Source organism: Corvus hawaiiensis, chromosome 3 (genome assembly GCF_020740725.1).
Source record: "Corvus hawaiiensis isolate bCorHaw1 chromosome 3, bCorHaw1.pri.cur, whole genome shotgun sequence".
In the NCBI taxonomy this organism is placed as follows: domain Eukaryota; kingdom Metazoa; phylum Chordata; class Aves; order Passeriformes; family Corvidae; genus Corvus; species Corvus hawaiiensis.
This window is the reverse complement of record NC_063215.1, coordinates 72,648,414-72,667,321: the sequence shown is the minus strand read 5'-3', so window position 1 is coordinate 72,667,321 and position 18,908 is coordinate 72,648,414. Positions and strand designations below refer to the sequence as shown.

General features: G+C 37.0%; 1 protein-coding gene across 6 annotated transcripts in view; it reads right to left on the bottom strand.

Moving 5' to 3' along the window:
• The window catches only part of LYST (lysosomal trafficking regulator), a 78,957-nt gene that overhangs the window by 39,281 nt on the left and 20,768 nt on the right, over positions 1–18,908 (bottom strand). For all 6 annotated transcript variants that reach the window (XM_048296532.1, XM_048296537.1, XM_048296536.1 and 3 more), the window contains 12 exons: positions 16,494–17,526; positions 15,067–15,228; positions 14,261–14,417; positions 11,665–11,891; positions 10,854–10,920; positions 9,919–10,028; positions 8,440–8,863; positions 7,206–7,350; positions 6,256–6,429; positions 4,690–4,850; positions 3,143–3,333; positions 1,386–1,631 (listed from right to left, as the gene is read on the bottom strand). In XM_048296532.1, the coding sequence (XP_048152489.1) occupies positions 1,386–1,631; positions 3,143–3,333; positions 4,690–4,850; positions 6,256–6,429; positions 7,206–7,350; positions 8,440–8,863; positions 9,919–10,028; positions 10,854–10,920; positions 11,665–11,891; positions 14,261–14,417; positions 15,067–15,228; positions 16,494–17,526 (3,097 nt within the window). The remainder of the gene's footprint in view (positions 1–1,385; positions 1,632–3,142; positions 3,334–4,689; positions 4,851–6,255; positions 6,430–7,205; positions 7,351–8,439; positions 8,864–9,918; positions 10,029–10,853; positions 10,921–11,664; positions 11,892–14,260; positions 14,418–15,066; positions 15,229–16,493; positions 17,527–18,908) is intronic.

Here is an 18,908-nt window from a genome sequence, read left to right as displayed (position 1 = left end):
GTGCTAATTTCTACTGTGCTAAATTACTGCTATGGAAATAGAAGTCACATTACAGAAACCCCTTTCTAAGAAAAAAAATCTGTTCTAAATAAATTTTAAGCAGAAGGTACTTGCCATACTACAAAGTCACAAGGTCATGAAATACATGAGCCACTAATAAGAATAAACTGTTTGCCCTGAAAAAAGTATTTTTCTTAAGTGTTTAAGGAAAGCTGTAAAAAAGTTCCTGAAGTTCTAGACTAAGTCTAGCTGTAAATGTCAAACATTAAAGTTTTATTTTATCCATAAAGAGACAAGCAATTTGATAGATGAAGACCATGAACCCTTTTCCCCCTCTTTGCTTTCTACGATTCTTGAATCCCAAGAGCAACTACTATTTTTACCAAAAATGTACAAGAATGAAATCTCACATTAATGGAACTTCAGTTCCTATAGGTTCCCTTGACATGTACCTGTTAATTCTGCTGCACTTATAATACAGGTGTATAAATGTGTAAGACCTGCATTGTCTCACAGCTGATCTATTTGCTTGCCTTACTGATGCAAACAGTCTTCAGCAGGATCTATAGAAGATACTTAGCATAAATTTACATAATACAGTAACATGGATTAGGATTTTCTCCTCAGATTTCACTATCAGTGGTAAAATTACAACAGGCAGTGTCTTTATAATCATTATCTAATGTGCATTTGTTACTACTCTTGCCATACCTTTCAGAACAATGCCAGAGGCACACAAATCAGACAAGTCTTAGGCCTACATTAGTATTTTGTATTAACTGTAGTACTTCAGAGACTGCTAGCACAAATATTAGCCTCTCCATGTAAAGGCCACAGTTATGCAGTAACTAAGTTACAGCCTTCCTATTTTTCAAATTGCAATTTTTATTAGGATAAGACTTTGAACACAGCTGAACAGTTATCACCAAAAAGCTCTCACTAGTCATTAGATAAAAATAAAGCTTTGCATACCATGTAGTTTCATATTTATTCATACTTGCATTTTGAGTATCCTGTGGTTAAAGATATGCAATGAATTTAGGTGCCTCAAAACAGAGACCAAAAATATAATCAGTTCTACAACACCCTTAAAAACAATCTCTTTTGATATTTAAAAGCCTCATTTCTAAATCAGAATGTAACACCCCATCTTACATATTGGCAATATTATAAAAGCCATAATGCAATAGAACTATAATTACATTTCCAGTTTAAGACAACCTGCATGATGCGGTCTTATGCCACAGATATTTTCAACAAGTTTTCTTTAACAGAAAAGCATCACATGCAGACTAGAGCAAGGCAGCTAGAACAATGATTTTCTACCCAAGATACATGGAAAATTTTATATGGGAGAACAGATACACACACACCCCTCCCCTTACCCTAGCAAAGAGGAAAACAAATGCACCAGTTCCTCCAATTTCATGTAGTATACTCTGCAGAGTTTTATATTCAACTGGCTGAAGTGCTTTTAGGTGATGAGAGTCCAATACATTGCTCTGAACTTCTTTCAAACTGAAAGGTCTCTGAGAAGGTACAGTTTTCACCTGACCCTTCAGTCTAATGACAGGCTCGTATATGGTGTACTGACCAGGGCAGCTTGTGGTATAAACAACAGCAAGACTCTCCTGAAAAAAAAAAGGAGTTTAAATTTTTTTCTAGAAATATAATACCAAAAACCACACACACCAAGGACACAAAAAAGCCAAAGGCAAAAGTCACCTAACAGCAAGTTGTAACAACTGTGGCAGTTCATTTCTACTGTAGCGTTAACAGGCACTGAGGTTGCGTGTGGATGCATGTACACTAAAACGCGACAGGATTTCCAAATGTTAGCTAACTCATGCAATAGCTAAAGCATAGAAAATTAAGAAAATGCTAAGAAATTTCACTAAGGATCCCCCTCTCATTATCTGAAGAATTACATAACTTTTTTGCATAAAAAAACCAAAGTTACTGACAAAATTTAAAATAAAATGAGCATATAGAGGCAATGAGTAAATAGTTTCCTTTTCTAAAGTAGCAAGCCAAAATACTGATGCTTATTAAAAACTCCACCAGTTTTTTGTTTTAATTCTATTCTTTATTCAGCTTTGCCATAAGAGAAACTCAACACAAGTTTTGTTAATGAAGAGACTTAAACCAAAGCTCCTATGGAAAGGAACTAACTTATTTTCACAAACATGTAATATTATCTTATTTGGATGTTATTTAGAACAGAGAAATAATTTCATTTAAGCAGCTTGCACTCTATGCAAAAGTGCAAAGATTAATTTATCACTTGAGCACAAGTTCTCTCTGGCTATTTGGTGTTCAGTAAGGCAAAATAAGCTTATAAACTGAATGACTGATTTGTTAAGCTCTTATCCCATTCATTCCTTCTTAACCTATTCAAAATTTAGTACCATTGTTCACAAGGATCACATCGAGACAGAATGATCCTTTGCCCACAAAATGAAATCAGAAAAATCCCTCTAGTGGGAACAATTCATACAGCAGGAATTACTAGCGTATGAATTCCCAGAATATAGCAGGCTTCACTGATAAGCAAGTTTTATTTTTTCTTCCTCTAGCCTAAGTATATTTGCACCTGAATCTAGCAGGGCTGTTTCAGCTGGGAAAGATGACAAAAGCAGTATCTGCCAGCTGGAAAATGACTTTTCAGCTAAACTTGATGCAAACTTACTCCCTTCAAAACCTTCAAGGAATTGGGATGAATTCTTTTGCTTTCTTAAAGCCAGATAAATCTTCATTTCTCCTCTCAGTTTTAATCTTAAAAGGTTAACTTAGCAGTCCTTGGCTACCTTTACACAAATGGAGGGAAGAGCTACGTATCCATTCTAGAGCTTTTGGAGGTGCCTGTTTATCCACTATGATTTATGTGCAGTATTATTTATAGATGCTGGAACATGCAGAAATTCTCAGAACCCAACCTAAAGTAAGATGAAATGGCCACCCTGTGTGGAGTTCAGCTTCCATTAAAATAAGTAGGAAGAGCCCTGCAGTGATTTTAATGAGAAGAAGATTCAATCCTCTCTGCTTTGATCAAATGAAGCACTTTGGGAGACAGCGGGAAACATGTTGCCACTTTCTTAATCAATTCCAAAATATTAAGGAACACTTTTAAGTAGAAACTTACAATTAAAGGCCCAAGATCCACTTCCTTTTTTGTCATGAAGAGCTCCTTAATTTGTTCACATTGTAGAATCTCTTTACTTATGTACTTAGAGAAGTCAGACAATGTTTTGCCATATTTACAAGGCATTATAGATGTGAAGTCTGGGCCACATGTGTATAAGTAAAATGCTTCCTCCAGTCCAATATTTGCACCTAAAACGCAGATAATAATCTGTTAGCTCTTGACTATACAATAAGGCAAAATTCATACATTGGTTAGCAGGATCAGAGACTTTACAAGGATTTTGTAGGCTCTGATGATAAAACAATCAGTGCAGCCTTATGCTTGCTATTAGCCACAGTAGATCAGTGACTTCTGACACATCACAGGCCAGATCAATTCAGTGGCAAAGACAACTGAAACCAAGCCAGGAAAATGACCTGCATGAACTGAAGATCAACATCTCTGAGTAATTTCACTTTTTAAAATTAAAAAGTCATCTATCCAAGCCTCCTCAAAGCTTTCAAAGCATAGCAGGATTACAGACAGAAACAATATGCTGCATTGTCTTGGGGACTTGGGTAGTGACTGAGCAGGATGCAACAACAGCACACTACAAGTGACAGAAGAGAAAAAATCCCATAGGAGGTAGAAGACCAAATGAATCTTCCCTTTCTGGGCAGCACATCTTGGGTCATCTGTGACCTGAGAACACAAGCTCAAAAGAAGCACCCAGAAGTACCCAGGTCTGATGTGTGGGGGCATGACAACTGTACAGCAGCAAATCCAGGGCTCTCTGCATATGTCAGCCATGCAGGCAGTAGGCACATGGCAACCAGACCATGTAGATTCTACAGGTTACATTTATGACAAGTATCTTGCCTATGCCCACACAAATACACAGCTACACATACAGGACCTGTATGCGCCACACACCCTGGGCAAACTGATCTCGCTTGTGGAGTAGTCCTGACTGAGCCACAGCACCTGAAATGCCAGGTGACAAAACAGCAGGGTTCCAGCCTTCAGCATTAAACAAACAGTCCAAAATACTAGATAAAATTTCCCAAGGAAGGGGGGGAGAATTATACATCTAAGAAATCCCCAGAGTAACACTACAAGTTCCAGAAATAAGCATGCTTAACTCAGCATTCAGTAGTTCAGATTTTGTTAACTTTTTTATATGCTTCAAGTGATTTGAAGCTAGCAGCAGGTAACTGAAATCAATTTTCCAGGTAAGAGACTGAGTGCTTTAAGAAAAAAAAAAATAGAGCAAATATCACTCTCTCTCTACCCCCTATCCCAAGGTATTATTTTAAAAAATTCTGAAAAAATTGCCAATTATGGCACTAAACAGAAAGCAAGAGAATATGGCAGAAGGACACATTAGGAAGTATCCAATACTGAAACATTTGCCTACATTCTCCCTGATATATTATGCTGCTAAAGGGTGCATTGTTTTTACTGTAAAAACTTGGCATGTTAAACAACATATTAAAATAAGCATTTGATTTTGGAGGGGAAAGAGGAAATGAACACTCATTCAAGAAAAAAGCATACAAAAGTACCATTAAATAGAAGCAGATTTCCAAGATCCCATCTACCCGACAATCGAAGCAAATCTTCTTGGGATGATGCACAATGGCCAATCATGCAAAATGTTTTGTTACTGTCAGATGATAAGCTTGTTTTCCTCGGTAGTGCAAAATCTAAATTAATTTCACATTGCCTAAAAATACATATAAATAAACAAGTTCAAATATTAAGAACTGATCAAAATTGCTATCTAAGATATCCAGCTTACGTTTAAAATTCATTTTAATATTCAGTAGATGAGAAGCCATGCTGTCATCAATGCTAAATTACTGAAGTCCTCTTCAACTTCCAGGCACCTTAAGACTCAGTAACAATGATATATGTATTCAAGTACTGCACAGAACAGATGAATACAGTCCCAGCTAGGGCTGCCATGAAATCAAGTTTTCCTAGCTCTGAAATAACTTCCTTATTTCCTCTGACCTCAAAGTGGAAATGGTATGAGCACTATACACACTTTTAAAATACCACAATTTTTCAAGCATTTCTGCTATTCCTAACAAGTCAAAGCCCTTTGAGTATGCTAAAGCATATCATGAAAACTGTGGCTCACATATGCTGGAAAACACCATGTTGAGGATTTGCTTGTACCAGGAAACATTGTCAGAATTGGTGTGCTGCACAGCCACAGGCAATAAGCCTGATGCTTTCAGAAAGCATCCAATTAACTTTATGTGCCTTTACATAAACAGACTGATTGGACTGTAAAGGTCATTCAAAGCTTCCTGAAAGAGCCTAACTATTAGCAAACTAGCAACTAAATCTATACACAGAGAGGCCTCAACAACTACACATGGGGAGAACATTGTAGTATTTTTAGCTTCCTCCCATATCTCCATATTTGGACTTTATTGAATACCAGCATGCACAGGCTTAACATAGCCCTCACAGTCTGGACTTTAGGAAGACAGGGAAAAGACTGTGATATTTAATAAATTCATTTTTCTCTAATCAGTAAACAATTCATGCACATACAGGCCCACTCAACCTAGTATCAAGTACCTCACTTAGGAGCATGGACCTTAACTTTGCAGTGGAAGTAGTACTTCTCACTGTCAGTTCTTCTCTAAAGTATTTTTTAACTTCTTCCCTATTCATTTCTCTCAGTGGAACAAAGTGACTGCCTTTTCTCCGACTCCTCTTAATTCCTACCTTCAACAATATTGCCAGTACTTGACCTACACCTCCTTAATTTGGATTCATCCAGATACATTATGTCTACTGCTAACTTCATGCCATAGCTTATTTTGGCTTCTACTCAAAATCTTGTAGTACTTCCCTCTTTCACTTATTTGTGATGAAAAAAACCATTGATGTTAGCACTGGTCCATGGTATAAACTGACAATTCTCAAAGTAATCCATGAATATTCCGGATACCTCTAAAGAATTCCTAGCAGTGTAACACACCCCCTTCTCCTATCCTAGAAGACTACTCAGCCATAACTGCAGCTTGCACCAAAATATTGCAGATGTTTTCCTACCAGACAATATCTTTTAAAGAAGATAAATGTCTAGGTACAACTAATATGTTCTTTACCTCTGACCAGAAACCCACAGGAACAGCTTTCCATGGAAATTTTTCTTGCCTTCTGGCTTCTGCAGATATTTTAATGCCAAATGCTGCCACCTGCCCACAAGGAAAACGTTCTCTGGAGACTCAGCCTGTGCCAGCAGACCAGCTTTCATCTCATCATTCGGATCCATGCACATACTATGCAAACAGCAGAAAAGGAAAAATGAGGGTGTGTGTTTTCACATTTGCATTTTAAGCCACAAATCTACTCATTTTGGCCTCAGTTAATTTAAGACATTCCTTAACTTTGACAGGTAGTTTTTTGGATCACAGTTCTATTTTTAGAGTGCTCAACATAACCTAGGGAAATCATCACAACACTTTCAACTTAGTTATTTAACTTGTCTGCATAAATCTGCTTACATTTAAGATAAAGATATCTCTATTTCAGAGAAAAGTTATATTTAATTTATTGAAAACACGCAGGTGCTTTGAACACTGAAATAAAGTGTTCCAAAATTGCAGTTTTAGACACATTTCAAAGATACTTAAGGATTATTTATGAGAACTAAATTAGGGCTAAAATGTGCTCAGAAGATTAAAAACAAGACTGTCCCAGTAAGTATTACACAACAGCAATTTTCACAGCTGAGGTGTGAAAACTTACAGCTGCAAAAACCTTTTCCATCTTCACACCTTTATTGTGTCATTTCACTAAAACTTGAATCGCTACCTTGTGGGCAGTTATTTATAAATGACTACATGAAACATGAAAGACCAGAGCTTAACAGCTGAAGCTGATAAACCTGTAGATCTGTATCCAATACACTTACTTGATGTTGCCCCATCAGTGTGCAAGATGTCTCTACTATAGAAATTAGTTCTCTACTCTCCATCAGTATTCTCTGCAAGCTGCTACTAGAAGTAACAATACAATACGTCCACCAGACTGCTTCTGGACTAATACACCATACCGAAATATGAATGCTCCAGTGTTCAAGTCTGCCCAAACTTGTATCATCAGAGCTTTGGAACCCAGGGAAATGATATGAATACAGCCATCTTCAACAAGTTTATCTCCTAGGCTTGGATATTCCATTCCTATAGACTTTGTTTCTTCTAGAAATATAAACACGTTGCCATTACAATTCAATACAACAACAATGCTTTTCACAGCATGTATCAAGCGTGAAAAGAAACAGTTCAGGTACTGCATAGAACTGGGGGTTTTTTTTATTAAGGTGGTTTGGTTTTGTTTTTTTTAAGTGGGCTGACTAATATGCTTGACTCTCTTTAGAAACCTAGGTCTCAAACTGAAACTTAACATTAACTCAGCACTTCAAGTGTTTTTGTTTGTAATATGTAAATCCACTGAGCTGAAAACACTCCACCAATGATGCTTTTGACATGCCATATCATAAAACATTCCTATGCTGAACTATCAGTATGCACCAAGAAATCTTCAGAGTTTTCTTCACGAATCATCCTACCCTTAAAAAGCATGATCTTGTATCTTGTATTCTTACTTTACCAAGCAAAAGCACAGACCTAACAAAAGCAACTCTAGTGAGTTCCAAGGTTCAGGGTTGGGTTTTCCCTCCTTTTATTTAAATACAAAGAGAAGGAAAAAAAGAGTAAAGGTATTCCAAGTGTTGCGAGTGGGAGACATTTTAAATAAGAAATGTTTCCCCCTACAAATTATAATCCAAAATATTCTGCTCAGAACAGTTTGGGAGCAAGCGAGTCTCTACAAAAGTATAAACAAAATTATTGCACAGCTATTGGCATTTACATGGTGCACACACAAGGAAGAGTTAAGAGGATTTATACTGAGTCAGCCTGAGACTTGATCATCAATACATGAAGTCAAATAAACTTGAGCACTTTTTCCTCCATGACCACAGCTGCAGCATTTACTATTTTCATCATAACATGAAGTAGCATAAATGTTACTAAAGTTACAAATTCAATAAGAATACTAAATTTTTAAGGAAGCAGGCATTAATCTAATTTAAGCACTAGGTGTGGAAACATTGTATCTGTAAGAATATGGTACAGTAGTCATAAAAAGACCAGAAATACTACCACTGCGCTGTTTAATATCAATCATAAAATTTCAAACTTTTGTATACGGTAGATAGATTAGTAATATTTGTAACCAGAGTCCTTCAGTGCTACCTAAATAGAAACAAAGTACTATATTCTCACCTGTGCTGTCAAAACTGTTCTCTCTTACAGCTACGAGTCTGCTTCTTCTCTTGACTTTTTTCCCCTTTTCTGTTGAATTTTCTGTTTCATGAGCATACTCCAGACGAAACCACAGTGAGACACTGAAACCATCAGACATGTGTGGCCAACAGTTTTGTCCAACTAAAGGCAAGTGAATTGGGGCTACATGCCAAGAAGAAAGTAGCTGGTGACTCAAGTTTTCACCATCTGCCTCTTTCTTACTCTGCGACAATTTTGCTCTTTTTAGTAGTCCAGCAGTTTTACTGTTGGAAGTGCCAGCACATTTTTGTGAGGAACTGCTACTCAAATTTGTGCCATTTAGCAAAGGGAAGGCAAGGTATTGTAGTGGATTCATATAAATATTAGTGTCTACAATCTTCAGTACACCCTTGAGTAGTATCTCCTAGAAGAAATAAACCAAACAAATGAGGAAAAAAAAAAAAAAAAAAAAGAGAAACTGTTCACACCACGTAGTCAAGTATCATGCAACTAAATAGAAGCCTACTCATCATTTAAACTTGGATTCATGTTTTTCCAAGGGAGGTGGACTTATATATCCAAGCCTACACACATTTGCAAAAGCATCAGGTAGCAACTTCAACAGACTGTGGCCCAACAAAGCTCTGGAGAGTCAGTCTGGGCACATCAGACTTCAAGTTTCCACGCTTAGGAATCAGCTGAAATGCAGCAGGTGGTCATTGCACAGTCTTATCTCATTTCTGTTATGTGCAAAAAAAGACTGCACCTTTTACCCTGTGTTTTGAGGCTGGTTAAGAATGCACACACAGGCCACCACTTTGTTATTTTGCATAACCAGTAGCAAAACTAGTTGAGCCCTTATGCCAAAAAAGTTTCTCTTGGTAATTTGGCCAATAATTACAAGCTACCATTGAAAAATTGACTTGTGAGTCTTTGTTTGGTTTAGTACTATTTCACACTGCACAGTCATTTTCTTATTTTCTTCGACTTGTATTTTTCTACAGACTCTTACACAAACCAACAGAGTTATTTCAGCAGTATATCCCACACAAGCAGTAGATTCCAGCATTACACAAACCAGCTTAGGACACTTTTGAAGGTAATTCCTGCTACTATAGCATTCCTGAAATAGTGAGATGCTTCATAACTTTAAAGGAATTGCTTCAGATTTTACAGTATTATTGTTCTGCCATCCATAACCACAACGTCAGCCTCCTTGAGAGGATTCTTGATTTGTTGTGCTGAAGAGAGTTCCCAAGACCAACATACCCTTCAAAACCCTTCTCTTCTTATCTCCTCTTTCCTTTTCAAGTTTTGAGAATGAACTATTTCTACAATCAAATTTTATTTGCTCTGATAGTTCAAACATTGCTGTTCATCTCCTTATTTCCCAAAATTCTTGGACACAAAAGGATTTTCTTTTTGCTTCATTTTTCTCATTAAACCTCTGAATTTTGCTATGTGCTACTCCATACATACCGTACAAGGTGTCTTCTCCAAAAATATCCTCAGAAGAAGGGTTAGCTCTTCTGAACAGGTCCGTGAACTCATCAAGGAAACTAGCAGATCTACCAGCACCATCTGGCATGCTAAAAATAAGGAGACAATAATATTGTTGAAATGAATTTTTTTGAGCTTTAAAAATTCATATTCTATACTATTATGGGGAAAGATTAACTTGGAATTCAATGTGTTTTTCAAAGACATTTCAAATTAAGGAAGCAATAACAATTACAAGATGAATTCTAGAGAGATCCAACAGTACTTCCTGACACTACCATTCAAAATTTCATTGAATCAATCAATGCTATGCTAAATTTTGTCCCAGGTTTGCAAAATGGAGTCTGAAAGTCTGAGAATCAAGTGTCTGCCTTGCAAAGGCTCTCCACACAAAGCCACCACGGATCCAAGTCCTGGGATAGGTTTACATCATCTCCTGGTTGTGAAGCACTCTGATTATGTGAAACTATATTAGGGCAAGCATTTCATCTGCTTCCACATTCTTGGATTAGCTATCTGCTTTCCAGTTAGAAATAAAACTCAATGCATCATCAAGATCTGTGTTACAAAGAAACTGGAAATAAGGACTGATGTTGTGATGGAATGAGAATTCATCAGCTGCTATTTTTTCCAAGCAATGTTTAACACTGTCACACTAGTGTTTATGGTTTCAACTATCATTTTCAGATCTGCCAGTATTTGTTTAACTTATTTCCACTAGCTCAGAAATAACCCTATATTTACACTAAAGTTGCACAAGTTTCTTACAAGTTAAAAAAGCAGCTGTGTAAATTCACACATGCCAACAGATTTCCTTTGTCAATTTTGCACTTGCACTGTGAACTAAAAAGTTCGACTGTGTATACACTAAATTTTAAAAAACAATATTTAAGTTACTTGGACCTTTAACTCACCATGAAAACTAGATTCTGTTTGTGTCAATATATTCATAAATCCTCCCAAAAGATGTTTAACAGCTCCCTGTTAAAAAGAGTAGGTAAAATGAATATCTGAAGAATATACACCTGCTCAAAGAGCTAAGAAAGAAATTCTTCCAATCAATTCCTGCCTACTATTGATTTTAATGATAATTCCGATTACTTGAAATTATGGACTTTTTTTATATTTGATGAATAATCTTTCTGTAGTTCAGTTGCAGAGGAGAGACTTTGAAATTCAAATTATTATCTTTTGCAGGAGGGATATTCAATTCAGTTATTAAAAAAACCTATCAGAAATTCCAAAGGATCATGAGGACATGAACATTTGCACAACTAATTCCTAATATAAACTTTTGAAGAAAAAAAGCATGGAATATTTTTGAGGTACATGACTCACAGTTTCTAAAAGTGTAAATTCACACATGCCAACAGATAAAAGTTTAGAATGCTTACATATACACACATACAAGCAGATATCTGCCTGTTTTTCTTAAGGCTCTGACAATCACCAAATCTATCTCTCTCTCTAGGGATTGAACAGTCTTGATAAAAAAAGACACCTACAAACTTAAAAACTTTGCAGGACAAATACCTTTCAATAAATTACTCAGTTCCTGGTAACTTAAATGCAATGCAGTGGACAATATCAGTAATTTACACTGTTTCACATCTTATCAAATCCCATAACAAGTGAGAATATTCAAGATCAGTCTATTAGGTACTAAAAAATTAAAGAAAAGATACACAGCTGCTAAACTGTTGCCTCTGTTAATAACATTTTTACCTGTTCTATAAGTACAGTGGCATTTCTCTCCTTCTGGTTGATGATTTTCAGGCAGCTTTGGAATACATGAGCAAGCACATCTAAACTTGCATTACCAGCTGAGAGCAAGTTTAATTCTAACATGCAGATTTCAGGATACATTAATTCTCCTTGATTGATGTGTTCAGCTAGGTCATTAAAATAACCTGAAGCACCAGTACATCCTGGTTCTGCTTTTGCGTCTGCTCCTAAAAAGAAACCACATGTGTCTTACTGAAACTTACTCAGCCAAATACAGTTCGCATGACTTAAGCAGAACATCCAAGGACATATCTCCAACCTTCTCATGGTACAAACCAAAAATAGTCACTAGGTTATAAGCAATTTTCCCAAGTTAGCATAATTCGATATTCTGCTTCAGATTTTCCTATTTTCCTGCTAACACAGAAGGGCAAGGATGCAGTTTCTCCCATTACATGCTCTTAAACTATCTGGCTTAATTTCCTGGGAATTGGACACACATAGTAATGGCAAAATATGCAGTTCATGAAACACAACAGTAAAATCATTGTAACAGAGGCTCAAGCTTCTATACAAAACTTTGAGCCTGCCAAGATAGGAAATACATTTAAATAATTTCATATTAAAATTCTGGAGGAAGCAGATTGTTATTTAACTCAGAAAATACACATGACAGAATATCTGCATGACAATCACAGAAAAAAAAACCCCAAACATGTAAACCTCCCCTATTACATTTTGGAGAGACTTTAAAATACATTACTTAAAATTATTTGGTACAGACATATGCTACATGCAAATGTATCATGGAAGTGTTTCAGATTAATTTCTTAGTTCAGAAATGCTTTTAAAATATTATAAATCTATTGACAAAGCCTAGTCACGCAGATAAACAGCAGCAGTTTGATGCAGCTCTATTAAAGGCCATTACCGCTCATGCTGATCTCATACCAGAACATATGCACCCAGATGTGCTCAGCACAAAGGAAAAAATTAAAGCAAATTCATGTTAAAATTAAATATACAAGCAGAATACAGCAAGATATGAGCACATCAATTGTTTAGAATAAAAAGAAATGTTGTATAACAAGGGGACTATCAAGTCAAATGAAGCATGTGATTGGGAAAAGCCAAATAGTGCTTGACAAACCTGATTGCCTCCCACAAGCGACTAACCTGCTGAGGTGACATGGAATGAGGAGCGAATGCTGTCTACCTGTATTTCTCCAAGCCTTTCCATAGTTTCCCACAGGCTCCTCCCAGAGAAACTGATGCCTTAGGGTGGAGACAAGGGGTCTGTGCAGTGGGTGGGCACTGGCTGCCTGGCCACATCCAGAGGGGGTGGTAAATCCTTTTCAAACTGGAAACTGTCACAAGTGGGGTCCCCAGGGAGGGATTTTGGGTCCAAGGCTGTTTAATACCTTCCTGAGTGCTCTAGGTGATGGGACCAATCTCCCCTGATGGAGCTTGCCCGTGATACCAAACTGAGTGGTGAAGTGGACACTTGGGAAGGGAGAGCCAGCCTGCAGGAAGACCTGCATAGGCTGGAAGAGTGGGCTAACAAGAACCTTATCAAGTTCAACACAGAAAAATGTAATGTCTCACACATGGGAAAACAGAATCCAGGAGTGCAGCACAGGCTGGGATCTGCCTGTCTGGAGAGCTGGGATCCCAGTGGACAGCAACTTCAGTATGCATCAACATGTGCTGCTGTGGCAAAGAAAGCCAATGGGATGCTGGGCTGCATCAACAAGGACACCACCAGGAGAGAGAAAGAAATTATCTCACTCTACTCAGCACTATCAAGCCTTACCTGGAACTCTGAGTTCAGTCTTTGTCCCCACTATGCAAAAAAGACAAGAGGAAAGATTGAGAGAACTGGGCTTGCTCAGCCTTGAGAAAAGGCAGCTTGGAGGACATTTTACCACCATTTAAAAGGTGTCTATGAAGAAGGTAGACTCCTTTTTTCCAAGGAGTCACATGGACAAAGCAAAGGGTAATGGGTACATGTTACTTCTGGGGAAATTCCATATAGATGCAACAGGAAAGTTTTTCCTAATGAGAAATCAGTCACTGGAATAAATCTCCCCAGGGAAGGGGTAGATTCCCCAACATTGGGCACTTTAGATTCAGATGGACAGGGCTCCAGGCTATCTTGTCTAGATTGTGCCTTCATCAAAAAAGGTTGAACCAGATGATCCTTGTGGTCCCTTTCAATCTGGTATTCTATAAGACAATTAGACTATTTAATTTTCACCAGATACTTATAGTTCTAAAGAAAAAAAATTTGAGCATTGATTTTCAAACATGCTACTGATAAATATCTCTGGAGTTTCTAAACCACAATAATATATTTGAGCAACATGAGTTTAGAACAAGGGTCACATAAGCCAAAACAACCAAGACAGAACTTCTTCAACACTCAATAAGAATATTTATCATCTCTCCATCTGTAACTCCATCCTACTTAAAGTAAATAAAGTTAATTATTTCTATCTGTTAAAGGTGTTTGCCTTGTTTTGGTACATTTCAAAAGACAAACAAGCTTTGCTATATCATAAAGACAGCTTTGTATATTCAGAAAGTTCCCATTTACCTTCATTCTTAGTTTCACTATCATCAGGGTTACTTTCACTATCTGCTTCATATCCTTCCTCTTCAGCAAAAAGTTTAAGACTACAGCATTGCGATTCTTCGGTTTCTTCAGAAATTTCTCCAGGTTGTGACATAGGCTCCTTCTCAGTGTAATGGGTCTGTACAATACAGCCAAATAGACTATGATTGGTCAGAAAAAAAAATCTTTGAATCAGAAAAGCAAATAATTTAGAACCATCCAAATGCCTATTTTCTCCAAGCCCATTGGGAAAATAAACAAATTAATCGTACACTTTCAAGAAACTTGAGATACGTTAAAAATATTTCATTCTTTTGTAAAAAACTGAATCCACAAAGAGGGATTTTTCTTACTAACTACCTAATCAGAGTTTTAGTAAGCAGCATTAAAAGTAACTGTGTTTCCAAATCACTATCACCATCAGCATGCACCTTGACATTCACTCGGAGGTGAAGATGTTCACAGTCAATAAGGTCACTCAACATCCCTGTTTGAGGCTCTTCCTTTAGGAGTTCATCACACTGTTGTGAGATGAAGGAGTAAAGAGAACATCAGGTTGACTGAGCTTGCTACTTTTTGGGGCATGACTCATTTCTGAGCAGCAAATGTGGGGATCGTATCAATAAACAGCATTCCACTTTCATACGAGAAGCAGAGATTTCATCTTCAACTGTCACAATAATCAAACATATTTAAACATTTCCTGTCAAGTTTACAAAGACCCAGAGAACAAACCTGAGAAAATCTTGCATTATTCAGAATTGGACTGCTTAACTGGTGTTTCATACCTTTTCAATTTTTTCTTCAGAATGATCCAGATCAGCAGAAAAAGTGCCCAAGGCAACTCGAAGCAGTGCTTCAAACAGAGGCTTTGCCAAGTCAGTTTCTACCACTTTCGCCAGAGCAAGCTGCTCTCTTATTTCAAGTAAGATATCATCCACACAGGTATTCTGTGTTTTGGGGGAGAAAAAACATTTTGATTCATGTTACTATTTCTAGCTGACACAAACAGTCTAGCTCTTTCATTTAAGAGCTTCTCCTTCCACCTACACAAATCTTGATGCCATGATGATTTTTTTCTTTTAAACCCCTTTTATACCTTTTTACAACTTCTGTATTCTTAGTGGGTTTTGCCTACATTCTTAAACTTGTTTGTTAAGCTAAGAGATTAAACATTTTAGAAGTTTTGTAGTTAAGGATCAATATGCCCCAGACCCCAAGGTCCTCTCCACAACACATTTTACAAACTAAGATAAAACCATCCAAGGGAAAGTTCCTTAGAGAAAGAGGGGCTCATTTGAGCCTCTCATTAGGGAATTTTTGATAGATATGCTAATTAGTAAGACCTATAATGTTATACCAGATCTTTTGTGGGGTGTGCATTGCAATGTGCATTGAGACCAGGAAAAAGCATCAATCTGACTTCTCATCTAAAATCACCAGACTTCATCCAGTCTCTTGAAATAAGAAAGATTCATCCTATATGTCATGACATTTAATTGGAACCTACACACTGAAAAAATCTGGCAAAATGCTGTTTTCTACTATTTGCAGGTAAAAGTGCTGTTTCAAAAATAAACATCTTTGAAACAGTTTCAGGTATGCTGTGCATTCAAATCACACCACAACACTACTAGAAGTTAACAAGACAGAGGGTGACATGTCCAAGATCACAAAAGTAATGAGTGTTGGAGACAGAACTCCAGTTCTTTCCTCTACTTAATGCCTCCTGCTTTGCAACAGATTGCCAAGTAAAATTCAAAAGAGCAATTAAAACATTAAAGAAAAGAGGTGTCTTCTGTGAATTAACAACTTCTTGTGGAACACTGAATTAGTCCACCTCTAAGGCTTAAGGAATAATTTTTTCAGGTGTCCTTTCAGTATCTGTGCCCTTCAGTAGTCCCTTCTCAGGCAAAAAGCAATGTGAGTCACTATGTATAACGGTGACATCTTGCCTACACAGCTTTCCTGTAGCATCCTTTTCACACACATTCTCCACTGAATACTCTTTCTAAAAAGAGTATTACTCAAGCAGACCACCACTCTACCAATCTCATTACTTAGCTCTATGCTTTCAGTACTATACAAAATATGGTACCATAAAAACAGCATAAGGTTTTTACCTCCCTAGAAGAACTTTTGACAAAATTACTGTTAAAATAATATTGTATGAAACAAATATGAGCAAAGCAAGCTAGGGAAAGTTGCACAGTACCTGGTGAAACATCTCCCCTTCCGTCTTCTGCTGCATGGTGCTTGCACTGTGTAGACAGATGGTCAGCAGAGCTTCTAGAAGTCTGATACCTTGAAGTGCCCACTCAGTCTCTTCTCTTACAGAAGTCCTTATCCCTTCAAGCTTGGCAGCTGAAGTAACTGCAGCATGCTCCATGCTCACAGGGCTGTCACAGGAGACAGAGCCAGGCACCAGCTGTTCAGCACCAGCAAGACTGCCAGAACTATCAAGCTCCAACTGTGTCATCTCTCTGCTTTTAGCCAGCTGAACAGAATCATCCTTGTTGAGAAGCTCAGTACAAGAATTCCCATGTGAACTTCTGCTGCTTTCACTCAATACTCTCTCCCTCTTTTCTCGTTCATTTTCCTTATGTTTTGCAAGTTTCTGAATTATCAGGATTAGTAATCTATGGCATGCTTCAAAGCCTCCAAGTCTATGGAACTGTCTCTGGAAAACTGAACTATACAAATAGATGCAACAACACATGGACCAAATATCTGCAGCCCTATGAATATGTTCCAGAGAGGGCAAAGTAAGGCTTTCCAGGGACAGATAGGGTAATTTGTGGCCTAATGGCTCACTAGCTGTACTATCATATCCTGATGTATCTTCACACTCATTAGCTGAATCCAGATCACCATCTGCTTCTCTACTTACACATAAAAAAGCAACACAGAGGAACAGGTTTATTGTGTTGACATGAATGTCTTGGCTCACAGACTTTTTCTTTTTTGGGTAAGCCTCTTTCAAGCCAGCATAAAACTTGCTCAGGCTTTGAGTAACTTCTGAAACAGCATGCTGGCTACAAAGAGAAGAGGGCAAGTCAGACACAGATTCCTTTTGTTCGCTGTTCAGGCCTTCCAGTTCTGGTGTTGCTTGGTCTTCCTGCTGATCATCGAGGCAGAGTATCAATGTCTCTAACACCTTCAAAGAATGGCTTCTTAATGTATCTAAGTAATTTAGCTCAATCATTTGATTCACTCCATTACAACTCAGAAACAAGTCTCTAATTACCCTGCAAGAGAAAAGCATAAGAAAGTTACCTTTATAAAATCAGCCAAAAAACTCATGTAAGGTGAGCAATTGCTATAAATTACTTTAGAGAGAAAAGGAAGTTGTCTGCAGTACTCTAGGATCCTAAGTCAGCATCATCTAGCTGGTAGTGGAAAATTCAACTTTTTTTTGAGATACAATGTAGGAAATACCTCCCGCTAAAAGGTGGACCACAAAAATATATGATGTTCAAAACATTAAAGGCGGTTTATTAACTTTATTTATGACATTTTCTCTTTAGTGGTATTTCCTTCCCCGAATTTTTTATTAGCAACTGAAGCTAGTAAGTATCTTTATTTCTCTGTTCTGTGATTTCAAGAGAAAGCAGAGATTCCTTCTCAAAGAAACTTGAAGACATACTCTTAGCTATGTCTACTAGTTGCATGGATGATGAATTTCAGATAAATTTAGGAATACCTTTCAAGCATAAGTTTTTGTGCAATTGTTATGCCAGCATATCCAATGACAAAAAAACTTTCCATATATTTGCTTCCAAGTCTATTTTTCCGTTCTTCTACTCTCCAAGTATTATGTTAAGTTCATACAAAATTTGGGGTAAGGATCTGGAAGTTTTTTAGCATATTATGTTTGCTCGTAGATATCCACCTTACTTACCTCCCATGTCCTTCCCCACAGGATCAGCTTTTAATCTAACCAAGTTACTCTAGAATCAGAAGAATCATTTACTTGTATATTCCCACCCTTAAGCCAGCAAAAAAAAAAATAGGACATCTTAAACTTTTTTCTTAATCTAAGCTTTATTTCTCTTGCCTCTTTGCCACTAAGTACACTTTCAAAAATGAATAGCTTCTGACACAGTTTAGGTTAGGATAGAAGTTAAAATTGTATGAGATAATCCCTTTACATAAATTGGAATACTAGTCTACTCGTTGTCTTGGGTAAACCCACTAAATTCACTTCAGGACTCCAAGAGAAATAAAATCAGAAGCTTTCCTGGACAAAAGGACACATTCATATTCTGAAAAAACTTCCATATATTTATTAAACAATTACTTAATCCATTTAATAATGAATAAAGTTTCTATTTTATGCCCTGGGAGAATGTTTGTGCCTTTTTTATGTTTTGGGGTTGTTTTAGTTTGTTTTTAAACTATGTTTCAACGAACAGGATTTTGTAAGTTAGAAACCAATTATTTCAGGAAAAGTAAACATCAAGCCTTATTTTTGAAAGGTAGTTTCTATAGTTCCTTCTATTCTAGAAGGAAAAAGGAAACAGATCAGAAAACTAAGTAGTCTAATTCCCACAGAAAAATGGCATATCAATCTGTTTAACATTCCAGACTAATTTTAGAATAAGAAATGAAGAGGCAGAGAGTATGTCAC